The sequence below is a fragment of the Paroedura picta genome, chromosome 4 (genome assembly GCF_049243985.1).
Source record: "Paroedura picta isolate Pp20150507F chromosome 4, Ppicta_v3.0, whole genome shotgun sequence".
Lineage (NCBI taxonomy): Eukaryota > Metazoa > Chordata > Lepidosauria > Squamata > Gekkonidae > Paroedura > Paroedura picta.
The window spans coordinates 29,475,581-29,488,805 of NC_135372.1; the positions used below are offsets into that span (position 1 = coordinate 29,475,581).

Genomic DNA, 13,225 nt, shown 5'->3' on the forward strand with positions numbered 1-13,225 from the left:
CCAAAGGTGGTAAGAAGTACCATCACACCAGGTTTCCTTATAATGGTTATCAAATAATTTATTATTTTTGCCAGAAAGTTGGAAAGAGGTCATGGCGGAGAGTTGAGATTTTGCCTGCAAAATGACTCACAAATGCCTCACAACTAATATCCAATTGGCTACTATTTTGGTGCCCTTTATTGATAGCAGTGAGGGATTGGACTACCCTGAATAATTGTGCTGGATGTGAGTGCGCAGACACAATGCATGTCGAGTAGAAGTTGTGTTTCATTGACTTCACCGCCATCCCATAGGCTTTCATCTGCTTTCTACAAAATGTTCTCAATTCTTCATCGTGAGTCTTCCCGCAAACTCACTCTAGTAATCTCAATTCCCATTTCTTCCTGTGGACCTCCTCTGTGTACCAGGGGTCCACTTGAGACGGAGGTAGAGAGGAGCTATCTCATCAATGCCATCCAGCATTCTGTCATTCCAGTTGCTGACCAGTCCATCTAGAGAACTGCTGGGAGGCAGAGGGTGCCACAGAGCATTCAGGAATCCAAATGGATCCTTAAGTCTCTATAATTTGCTCAGCGTCCAACTGAGGGAGAAGTGGCAACCTTAGCTGGGTCTTCAGAGTGTAGTAGTCCAACCATGGCATGGCATTAGCCGTGACCCAATCCACACTCAGTCCTGCGCTGAAAATGAGACCCAGGGTGTGGCCTGCTTGGTGGGTGGGGCTAACAACAAATTGCAAGAGCCCTAGGATTGCCATGACTGACACTAGATCCAGCCCATTTCCAGAGGGTGGCAACTCTGCAGGGACGTTAAAGTCCCCCAGAACGAGTAGTCTAGGGCAGTGGTCCTCAACCTTTTTATCACTGGGGACCACTCAACGCCGGGGACCACTCACCGGGGACCACTCAAAGCCTTTTACTGAGGCCCGGTGGGGGGGGTAGTTTACTCCTCTACTCTCAACCACTGCCCTAGCACTCTCTGATTGCTATGGTAATGTTTAAACATCCCTTCAAAATAAGATACAGACACGCCACAACAATGAAGTGTGTTGTAAAGGGCTGGGAGGGGTGAAGTAAAGGGCCGGGGGGGGGGGGAGAAGGCGTCCTTTGGGGCCCACCTCCAATTAGTCGAAGGACCACATGTGGTCCGTGGCCCACAGGTTGGGGATCGCTAGTCTAGGGAACTGTAACGTCCAGGCAATGACCGTCTTTAGCAGGGTGGGCAGGGCATCTGGAGGTGCATTGGGCGTGTGGTACACCAGCCAGATGGTCACGCTCTCAGTTGCGCTCCACCCGAGGCCAACACATTAGTTTCCCAGGATTGTCGGCACAGGAAGAGCCCTGAAGGAGATGCTATCACAGATCATGATTGCCATTCCCCCTCGCTGCTCCATGATCCGCGACTGATAGTGGACAGAGAACCCAACAGGTGTTAGTTCTTCAAGGGCGACTGTTTCGCCCTCCCTGGTCCAGGTTTCCATCACGCACACCAGGTCTACTCCCTGCACTGCAAAATAGGTTTGCAGAGTGGAGGTTTTGCTGTTAATCAATCTGGCGTTGCACAGCATCAGTGTCGGAGGTGGGTTGTTCATCTTTACCTCCACCCTAATGGTCTGAGAGATAGGGCAGAAATTAGAAGGGACTCGAGCATGATCGTATCTCAAGTCCCCTTTTTTGTCCAACCTCCTCCCACCACTGTCTCTGCCTCTTCCCTAATTATTGGGATCCCTGACCCCCCCCCTTGCTGTTACTTCACCTTTAATTATGCCCAGGGACTGAGTGCTGTCCATGTTTGGTGTTTTGTTTCGGTTTGCCACAGAAGACTCTCTTCTTGGGGTTGTCAATTGTTTATTCTCTAGGGATTTTGAACTCTGATTTCTTGCGTAAGTTACTTGGGGTTAGGTTTGGGTTTGGTAGTTTCTTTTCTTTTCTCCCTTCTTCATTTCTCTTTTTTCATTGTTGGCAGGGTCTTTTCCTTTCCTTTATTCCTCTCCCCCCCTTATTTGACACAGCACTCTTTATTTTCTAGGTTCCTCCTTTCCCCTCCTTTCCTTATTGGGCAAGATTGTAGTGTCTGCTGTGGGGAGAGGAAGGGAAGGTGATTTTAAGCCACTTTCAGACTCCTTTGGGGAATGAAAACCAACCACATGAAAATGTTCCATCTCAGCTGGGGGGTCTCATCCCATTCCTTTCAGCCTCTGGTCAGCTGCCACACCAGAGACAAATGCCATAGTGACTGCATCAATCTTCCTGTTGGGGCCTGTTCCCTGACAGAGGTACACAACTGGATATCCTTCAACCCCCTAAAAATCCTGCAGGATACCATGACAATGGCAGGACAGCTGTGAGGAGGACACAGCACTGCGCATCCCAGCACATTCCTGAGACAATGCAGCTGATAACTTTTGCGTCCCACAGGGCTGGCTGAAAGCATGCTTGAATGGAGGGGCCATGGCAGAGCCTCTGCTTGGCATGCAGAAGGTCCCAGGTTCAATTCGCAGCTGAAAGGACCAGGCAGCAGTTGATTGGAAAGACCCTGGAGAGCTGCTGCCAATCTGAGCAGACAATACTCACCTTGATTGACTGAGGGGGGCCTGACTCAGGGGCCATTTCATGTGTTCACAAAGGACTGGCCACCTCTCTATGCCGAGAAAGGATTTGGTGCACTGACATGCCGCAAGGTGGACCGTTGTCTGAACCCCCAGGGCCAGGAGGCAACCTCAGGGGAAGGCCTTAACCTCTCTGCCCTCCTGTGGGCCCTCCTGGTTGGTCACAGTGTGAGACAGAGGCCCCTCCCAGTGGTCCCCAACAAGATGCCCCTGAACACATTTCCTGGTGCTCCCCCAGTGTGTGAATGCCTGGTGAGAATCCTGCCCAACAGGGCTTCTGATTGGAGGCACAGATTAAAAATAACATGGGAGTGGCAGTGTCTCCTGAACCCATTTTTCTCATGTGCCTATTTCCTTATGTCTTTTTAAACATTACTCCTCTTGCCCCCTGTGTTTGGGCTTCCTCTGTGTGGGGGGCTGGTTCCACCTCCCAAAATGGCAGTTTCTCTGGCCCACCTCCCACAAGGGCAGTTCTGCGGCTGTGTCCATCATCCGATGTCACATTTCCAAGGTGGCCACAGGCTCACAAAAAGATTGGGAACCCCTGCTGCAACCTGACCCCAGAGGGGAACTTACTCTTGTAAGTACTGGCATTTCATATAGAGGATAAGAAGAAGACAATCGTTAACAGAGCCGTTAATTATTTACTTAATTTCATTAAAAAAATTCAGATCCAACTTTTCCGCCCTCACCTGGGGCCACCACAGTAGCTAAAACGTTTAAAAGAGGTATAATAAAAACACACCTTAAAAACCACTAAGACGAAACAAAAATAATAATTAAATCATGCAGTCAGACTTTGTATAACGGGAAATTTCGTTTGGGGCATTTCTATGCCACTTCTTGGCTCAAAGGAGACCAAGAGCAAGTTATTTAAAAATGCAACCAACCCAATCAAGCAATGATAAACGATGAACGAAGAAACAAACTAAAACCCTATGAATGTCTTCCTGAGGCTGAGCCTGGATTCACTAGGCCCTGGGGCTTCTTGGGGGCCCTGAAAGGGTTTTGCAAATAGGAGGGAGTTAGTTAATGTTGTTAGTTAAACGAAGATCATGGCATCCAGCCGTCTCAAATCCTGGCAAATAGATGGGGAAGAAATTGAGATAGTGACAGATTTTATTTTCCTGGGCTCCAAGATCACTGCAGATGGGGACTGCAGCAAAGAAATTAAAAGACGCTTGCTCCTGGGGAGGAAAGCTATGGCAAATCTAGACAGCATCCTAAAAAGCAGAGACATCACCCTGCCAACAAAAGTGCATTTAGTCAAGGCTATGGTATTCCCAGTTGCAATGTATGGCTGCGAAAGTTGGACCATAAGGAAGGCCGAGCATCAAAGAATTGAGGCTTTTGAACTCTGGTGCTGGAGAAGACTCTTGCGAGTCCCTTGGACTGCAAGGCGAACAAACCGGTCAGTCCTAGAGGAGATCAGCCCTGACTGCTCTTTAGAAGGCCAGATCCTGAAGATGAAACTCAAATACTTTGGCCACCTCATGAGAAGGAAGGACTCCCTGGAGAAGAGCCTAATGCTGGGAGCGATCGAGGGCAAAAGAAGAAGGGGACAACAGAGAATGAGGTGACTGGATGGAGTCACTGAAGCAGTCGGTGCAAACTTAAATGGACTCTGGGGAAGGGTAGAGGACAGGAAGGCCTGGAGGATCATTGTACACGGGGTCGTGATGGGTCGGACATGACTTCGCACCTAACAACAACAACATTAATGTTGAATCTATTTTTAAAATTTGTTAAAACGTTTATTGGGTGATATGACTATGTATGATCATGTTGATTCGCTCCCTCTTTCAAAATGGCCAACAATGGGCCTGGAGGCCCCTTATTGGCCCTTTTGAAAGAGGGGGCGAATCAACATGATGGAGGGGGTGGGAAAGAGAGGGGTCCCAGGTGGGCATGTCTCCAGCTATGCTTCCCAACCGTATTCTGCACAACTGCACCACCTCTGAGGTTTCTCGAAGTCTGGAAAATGTTTCAGGGTAAACATTTACCCGTTTACCCATTACTCAATGGGTAAAATGGCTGAGAAAGGCTGCACCAGGCCAACGCCTGCAAGGCCAGCAGTTCACACCTAAAGGCCAAAATGTCTTGTCACCAGAAGGCCCATGGCTCCCCCTGTCTAGGCCAGGAGAGGAGAAGCAGGCCTGGTTGTACGCCACTGGGAGCATGACAGGAGTCTTGGGTATTATACAGACAGATGCTCTTACACGGCAGTGCAAAAACACGCAGTGTGCCAGTCATATCACAGGGACACAAAGGTTCAACAAAAGCACAGTGGACAAAACGGAAATTCATCCATCACTTTCCAGAGATGCAACATGTTTCTACGGAATGCTCATTCTGCGCCAACACACAACTGGGAAAGACCTTTACAACGGAGAAAGAGAAACCACGTCGTTTTCAGCACCAGCCAAAGGGGCCCACAACAGACAGATACATGCGCACAAGAATGTTCAGCTGCAACCCAGCCAGGGGACAAACTTAAGAGCATCTGTCTCTAATCCATTCTTGGAAAACACTGCAACATTTGCAGCCAAACCGTAAGCTGTAGTAAAACAGCGGGGGGGGGGGGAGTTTGGGGTTGGGGGAGTCATTCAAGCCAGCTGAATGAGATGCCCAGCCTTGGTTGTGGGTATTTAGCATGGGCGTGGCCAGGGGCGTGCACTGAAGGCATGCTGGCCCTGACTCACATCCTGTGGCCCTGCACAGCCCAGCCCAGAGAATTCAGCACCGCCCTTACAAGTTGTGCCTTTTCTTTCTTGATTTGTTTAAATTATAGTGTTGTTTTTTTAAAAACCAGTGTAATGTCTCTGGTATGAGCCTCTTGTGGCGCAGAGTGGTAAGGCAGCAGACATGCAGTCTGAAAGCTCTGCGCATGAGGCTGGGAGTTCGATCCCAGCAGCTGGCTCAAGGTTGACTCAGCCTTCCATCCTTCTGAGGTCGGTAAAAAGAGTACCCAGCTTGCTTGCTGGGGGGTAAACGGTAATGACTGGGGAAGGCACTGGCAAACCACCCTGTATTGAGTCTGCCATGAAAATGCTAGACGGCGTCACCCCAAGGGTCAGATATGACCCGGTGCTTTCACAGGGGATACCTTCACCTTTGCCTTTAAAGTCTCTGGTAGGGAGACAAGAAGTGAGACAGGTATCTAAGGAAACAGACAAAATGAGAGAAACTAGCAGCGATGGGTATTTTGGGCTGTGTGGCCAATGCAGTTCATATTTATGTATTTTATTTATATACCGCCCTCCCCAGAGGCTCTGGTAGGTTTAGTCTCTAATGCTTTGCCGGTAACTGTGGCTGGCATCTTTGGAGGCCGGACACAGCAAGAAAGGAATGGACTGCATGCTGCACACCACCCTGTTTGAGAGGGACAGTAGAAAAGTCGAAGGAATAAATAAAATAAATAAATCAGGAGGCTCTGCATTCAGACAGATTACCAGAAGATGCTCTAAGGCAGTGGTCCCCAACCTTTTTATCACCGGGGACCGGTCAACGTTTGATAATTTTACTAAGGCCCGGGGAGGGGGGGTAGTCTTTTGCCGAGGGACATTGTCACTGCCGCCTGAGCCTCTGCTCCACTTGCTTTCCCGCCGGTGCCCCTGACTTCCCGCCACCCACTGGGAGGCTCTGCCAGTAGCAGCTGTGCAGTGCCATGCCGAGGGGGAGCCCCAGCCATGGCGGCCGCTGGAGAGCACCAAAGGTGAGCCAGCGGCAGAGTGGCAGGGCAGCCTCCGAGGCAGCAGCCGGGGAGGAGGAGGAGCTGCGGCCCGGTACCAACTGATTTATGGACCGGTACTGGTCTTTGGACCGGGGGTTAGGGACCACTGCTCTAAGGAACTGGGACTCTCCAAGACTGGTCTCCACATCTCCGGGGGCAACATCTCCTTGTAGATGGAAGAGAAATACTAAGACCCTCCGGATCATGATATCTAAGGGACAAGCATAGCTTATGACCATTAGCCAAAAGACAGGTTATGACAGGGCAATGCAGAGAACACGACCAATCTCATCTGCAAAACTAACCAAATGAATGGCGGAAGTCCTTGGTGGTTCCCAGGCTAGAACACCGACTAAATGTCACAGTCCTGAATCCAAACCCTGGTTGACTTGGCAAGGTCTTTGTCTAACGGCCTTCCTTTGCTGGAAGGTGTTACTGAGGGTGGACCTTCAGATTCAGTGAAGTCATCCAACAGGGTGAGGGACACAGCCCATCCCAGGTCAATGCAGGGGGAAGCTGATAAAGGATTGGAGCCACATGTCTCCGATGGCCAATTCAGCACACCTGTCATGTCTGCAAGGAACATCACTGCTTGCAAAACCGCCCCCCCCCCAGTGACTTTGGGGATGTCACCAAAAAAAGGTGTAACAAGGAAGTAGCTCAGTGGCAGAACCTCTGCTTGGGATGCAGGATGTCCCTGGTTCATTTCCCGGCATCTCCAGTAAAAAGGGCCAGGCAGGAGGTGATAGGATGGAGTTCTGCCTGAGACTCTGGACAGCAGCTACCAGTCTGAGTAGGGAATGCTGACCTTGACGCGGGGGGGGGGGGGTGCGTGATTCAGTACAAGGTAGCTTTACTGTATGTACTTGATGAGCTGGGAGATAGTCCAGCAAAGGCATCACTACGCTTTCAAACAATGTCCTAATGCACAGGTAGGTGAACTGTGGCCCTTCAGATGTCCATGGACTACAATTCCCATGAGCCCCTGCCAGCATTGTAGTCCACGGACATCTGGAGAGCCAGTTGGCCTACCCCTGTCCTAATGCATCACCACATCCTATGCATCAGCTCACTCCAAACAATCATCTCAGTAAAAGACAGCTACCGGAATAAATCATCACATCGGCCTTTAAGTCTGCATGCAGAATACACAGCACAAAGGGAATGGGCTCTATTGAGGCCACACAGCATCGGCTCGTTCCCGAGAACAGGAGAACCAGAAAGGTGGCTGCAAATAAACAGCGTCAGTCATGAGTGCCTTTCACCCAGCCTGGTTTGAAGAAATTCTCTCTGTGCCCCCCCCCCCCCCAGGGCTGCTGGTGCCAAGAGACATGGGCTGGAAGTCCCACAAATCAGGTCTGCACCCTGCCCTGGCATCTCCGAGTCCCAATCCAGAGGCACGTTTTGATCTCTCGCTAATGCAAAATGTGGCACCCTGCCACGAGACACCCTGGCCACAAATCTGGAGGCGTGTGTTCATGTGACATAGCAATGGGCATATTGCTGACTCAAACACACGCATGTGAATATAATCGAGGTCCAAACACCTGCCACAGACAATGACGGCTTCTTGCCTTAGCTGGTACCTTGAAAGCATTTGAAAAGCTTTACAATTACACCCCGATTGTACATAATGTACTTTTGATTTCAACATTTGCTTCACTAAATCCCACTGAACATCGGCCACTAAGATGTAGACCAGGGGCAGTCAAACTGCGGCCCTCCAGATGTCCATGGACTACAATTCCCATGAGCCCCTGCCAGCATGTCCATGGACTACAATTCCCATGAGCCCCTGCCAGCATGTCCATGGACTACAATTCCCATGAGCTCCTGCCAGCATGTCCATGGACTACAATTCTCATGGGAATTGTAGTCCACGGACATCTGGAGGGCCGCAGTTTGACTACCCCTGATGTAGACCGTCACAAGTTACACGACGATACTTCTGAAACAAACCTGGCTTGACAGGCGTGTGCAAGACACATGCAAATAAATCAAAATAATTTATTCTGGATGCCTAGCCTACCATCAGGGCGATTGTGAGGGTAAAAGGCAACCAGCCCCGAGCACCTTGAGAGCACTATGGGATGTAACTAAATTATGACTGGGCAACTTCAAATAGCTTCAGGATTAAGCCAAGAACACGGCTTGGCACAGAGGGGGCCGCCCTCCCTCCTTCCACTTACGGTTTCCCTGAAGATGTTCCCGCCGGCATCCCTGTAGAGAGTCCTGGAACGCGCAGGTGCGAATGGGGATCGTAGGTAACCTGGCCAAAGAACAGAGAATCCCCCTTGGGTTAAGGTTTACGGGGAGCCCCAAAGGCCTTCTACAGACTGCCCTCCCCCAAAGCTCTTACCAGCGGGGAGCGTCCGTAAGTGCCAGCCCCCACAACAGCCGCCCCATTGATCTGGGGGGCCACGAGATGCAATCCTCCGTAAGCCCCGGCCATTTCTCCATTGACGGACGCATGGGCTACGTTGAAGGCAGCCGGATAGGTGCCCTGGAGAGCAAGTGGGTTTCGCAAGCCAAGGGCTGAAATTGGGGGCGGGGGGGGGATTGCAAACACAGACACACACACACACACACACACGAGTCAGAACATTAAAAGGAACTTCTTCATTCGTGTTGATTTGTAGCCATCAAGCAAGTCTTAAAAGCCCATCACCCCTGTGCCTTTAGCATGATTCCCACTGGATTTACTTTGCCCCTTCCCAACTTTTCATAGCTACTTTGCCCCCCCCACCCCCCCCCACCAGGTGGTTTTTGGGAGAAAGCATGACATTTCTTCCGTCACCAACAAGTTCTTCCCTTCTTTGAAAAATAGCCCCTTGAAGAAGGACAAGAATCATCCCAGTCCTCATTATTGCTCCAGAGGCGCTTGGATGGCAGAAGAGAGCCAGTTCATCCTGCCAGCAGGCACACCTGCTTTCGAGTCCCTCTCTGTAGCTATCAGGACTGGGAACTTGTAGGAATGCTTTCCAAAGAGACCAATTTTCTTTAAAAAAAAATTTTTTTTAAGCAGAGCCATATGACTGCTTGCCTTCCCAGGCGGACTGCCTCGCCCACAGAAATCCAGCATGCCAGGGAGCAGACGTCAGAAGAGAGATGTTTCTGCAGTCACCCACGCCTCCCTCCCCAAACAGGACCCGATCCCAGAATGGCATCTCAGTTACCGAGCGACTCCACAGTTTGCTTGGCCCCGCCTGGGCGGAGCTGCAGGGTGCTGCTGGCGCTGGAGGCCAGGCCCGTCCCTTCGCCTTGGGAGGTCGGGGTGCTCGATTTCAAGCCCGGGGTGCCGGCCTTCTCCACCTGCAAGGGAGCCATTTGGAACCGGACGTTAGCACTCGGCGCTGTTCTTCCCCTCGGGAGGTGGGGAGGAGGCCGGAGTGTGAAAATTCTGCATAAGACTTTTCTTTAAAAAAAAAAAAACCCTACATACATGGAGCTGCCTTGTCCTGAATCAAATTGCTCCTTCACCAAAGTCCGGGCTGTCAACTCAGACAGGCAGTTAGATGTCTCTCTCTCTCAGTTACACTGCCTTAGAACATGGAGGCTCCATTTGGCCTGACTACCGCAGACCTCAGCCCCAGTACTGGGTTCTCAGGGACACATTCTGCTCCAAAGATCATTTCGGCCTCAAGGGGACTCCAGATAATTGTCCCTGGACACCTGGAGAGCCAGTTTGGCCACTACTCCAGATAATGGCAGGGACTCCAGATAATTGTCCCTGGACACCTGGAGAGCCACTGTTTGGCCAGATAATGGCAGGGAATCCAGATAATTGTCCCTGGACACCTGGAGAGCCACTGTTTGGCCACTACTGCCCCTGACTCAAACCTCGCTCTGCTGCTTCAGCCCAACACAGTTGCACACCCAAATCTATCTTAAAAGTCACCAGAGTTTGAAGTGACAGAGCCAGGTCTCTCTCTCTCTCCCCCCCCCCCGGAAGCAAAGAGATTCGGGGGGAACCTCCCCCACCCCAACCTTCCAGGGGTGTTTCATATCAAACCACACTCTCCCAGGTCCAGCAGATAGGGGAATCCGGGGGGGGGGGCTGTCCTGTTGTTCTGCTGTGGACCCCACCATTCGCAAACAGACTGACTCAGTTCTCAGGTCAGCCAGGCTGATAAAACTTCTACCCAGCAATTTAGATTTTAACCCCTCCCCCCTTCTCTGCCTCACTCAGAGCAAGGTACACAGTTCTCCCTTTCCCATTTAAGCCTCATAACACAGAAGAAGAAAAAGGAGGAGGGTTGGTTTTTATACACCGCTTTTTACTGCCCAAAGGAGTCTCAAAGCAGCTTACTATCATCTGCCCTTCCTCTCCCCTCAACAGGTGGGGCTGAGAGAGCTCAGGCAGAACTGTTCTAAGAACAGCCCTAACAGGACTGTGACAAGCCCAAGGCTACCCAGCTGGCTGCATGTGGAGAAGTCCAGATCACGGGAGGTGATGGTACCGCTTTACTCCACTCCGTTTCAGCCTCACTTGGAGTCCTGTGTTCAGTTTTGGGCATTACAGTTGAAGAGGGATGTAGAGAAACTGGAGCGTGTTCAGAGGAGGGCAACAAAGATGCTGAGGGGTCTGGAGGAAAGCTGAATGAGGAAAGCTGATTGAATGAGGAAAGCTTGGTCTGTTTAGCCTGCAGAGAAGGCGACTAAGGGGTGATGTAACCATCTTCAAATATTTGAAGGGCTGTCATATAGGGCAGGGGTACTCAACCTGTGGTCCTCCAGATGTTCGTGGCCTACAATTCCCATGAGCCCTTGCCAGCATTTGCTGGCAGGGGTTCATGGGAATTGCAGTCCATGAACATCTGGAGGACCACAGATTGAGATTCCCTGATATAGGGTTCATCTGTGTTTGTGCTGTGGATAGTTGAATCCCCATACTCACCTGGGATCCTTAGATGATGTGAGGACGCGTCTGTAACCCTTGCTGGACAAGGTGAGTCGAATGTTGTCATACCCCATGTTGGGCACCAGATGTTGGAATGATACCCACATACAAAGAGTTGGTCCAGCCAACTCTGAGTCCAACTCCCAATCTCTCCAGGAGACCAGTTTTATTGAAACACTAGATGCAAAGACCATTCATAAGAACGCAGGCAGTTCCCCATGGTCCGGGTGCGCTTTGTGGGCCGCGGGGAAGCGTTCCTCGACCCCCTCCCCCTGGTGGCTCCTTGGCTTACCCACAGCTCGTCATGCGCACCTGCTGCCTCTTGGTGGGCCTCGGGGAACCGTTCCTCTCCCCCCTCTCCCCCGTCAGCTTCCCCGTAGCACGGTTGGTGGGCCACAAGGAAGGGATGTCTCTCCCCCGCCCCATGCAGGCGCCTACCTGGGGCCCGGGAAGTGTGCGGGAGGTGCAGCGGAGACTCACAGACACACTGGCTGCAGCAGCCAGGCAGTTCTGTGAGGCAAGGGCAGGAGGCGCAGGGGCAGGGCCAATCACCCTGATTGGCCCTATTCTAAGTTGGGCAGCCAGACTCGTTCCTCCCCGAGGCCAGTTTCAGAATTATAAAAAGGAGGACCCATGGATAAAGATAAGATTTACCATTCCGCATGCTCATAGTTCCACAAGGCTGCTCCTTTGTGCAGCTGTAAGATGATACATTGTCAAAGACACATTGTCCGCCACAAGACCCTATCATCTAATGTTTGAAGGAGGTGATCACATAGTGCTCTTGTGCACTGCGCTAGTCTCTAGGCCAGGAGGGCGTGCCCAAGTCACTGAAACCTTAGTCAGCACAAACACAGATGAACCCAAAACTGTCATATAGATGGAGCAAAATCCTGTTGCCCCAGAGGGTCAGACCAGAACCAATGGGTTGAAATTAATTCAAAAGAATTTTTGGCTAAACATCCAGAAGAAGCTCCTGACAGTGGCAGCCTACTCTGTCCATTCAGGGGTAGCTGCAGTGGGCCAAAAATAACTATCCTCAGTGGAACAGGCTTCCTCAGGAGTTGGCGGGTTCGCCTCCCTTGGAAGTTTTTAAGCAGAGGCTAGAGAGTCATCTCGGAGAAATGCTGTGTATTTAGGCAGATTTTATGTGGGTGGGCAAAAGGGACGGTGCCAGTGCTTGGCACTTGTGGCCCTTTCTTGCATGCCCAGGGGTCGGGAGGTGAATTTCCTCCAGACCAGACTGGCCATGGATTCTAAAGGGGGGGAAGCTAGGGAGGGGCATCATCTGGCCATGGAATTGGGTTCCCTGTTGGTGGGCAGGTGCTTGTGAATTTCTGCAGGGGGTTGGACTAGAGGACGCTGGACAGATTATCCCATGGCCTTTTGTATCCACAAAACAAACCTCACTGGCCTCATGCTTACTAAGATGCAAACAAATCCAGGTGGCTCGCTGTGTTGGTCTGAAGCAAGAGAACAACATCGGAGTCCAACTTTGTTGATCGCACACATGTCTCTGGATTCAAGCTTTGTTCTAAGATACCAATAGAAGGCAAGAGGTTTCCTGCCTGGATCTGGAATGAGCTTTCGCCTGACACCCACATTGGTCTGGAACAGGAACATCACTTCTCTCTGTGTCTCAAGCAACTTTTCTTCCAAAGAGAGTGTCTGACTTGTAGGCAACCAGAGAAGCATCGTTCTCACTCACAGCCTGCAGGCGGCAGTGAAAAAGAAGTCTGGGATGTGTTACTGGGAGTGGAATGAAGCGGAGGTGGTCAACTCTTTGTTGAGGTCTAGCAGCTTGAGACCTGAGCTATTTGAGTAATTTAGCTAGTGAAGTCCCATATATACTTATTCAGAAGGAATCCCTATTTCATTCCACAGGTCTTTCTCCCAAGTAAGTGGGGGCACAGGTGTGCAGCTCTATTCCTGCAAGGAGAAACAATTCCTTGGATTTAGCAAAAACACTGTCTAGGGTTGCCAATCT

General features: G+C 50.9%; 1 protein-coding gene across 3 annotated transcripts in view; it reads right to left on the reverse strand.

The window, feature by feature from the left end:
* Positions 1 to 13,225, reverse strand: part of LOC143835048 (transducin-like enhancer protein 1) — a 53,571-nt gene that overhangs the window by 10,881 nt on the left and 29,465 nt on the right. For all 3 annotated transcript variants that reach the window (XM_077332145.1, XM_077332144.1, XM_077332147.1), the window contains exons 13-15: positions 9,515 to 9,650; positions 8,698 to 8,873; positions 8,528 to 8,607 (exon numbers count right to left, since the gene is read on the reverse strand). In XM_077332145.1, the coding sequence (XP_077188260.1) occupies positions 8,528 to 8,607; positions 8,698 to 8,873; positions 9,515 to 9,650 (392 nt within the window). The remainder of the gene's footprint in view (positions 1 to 8,527; positions 8,608 to 8,697; positions 8,874 to 9,514; positions 9,651 to 13,225) is intronic.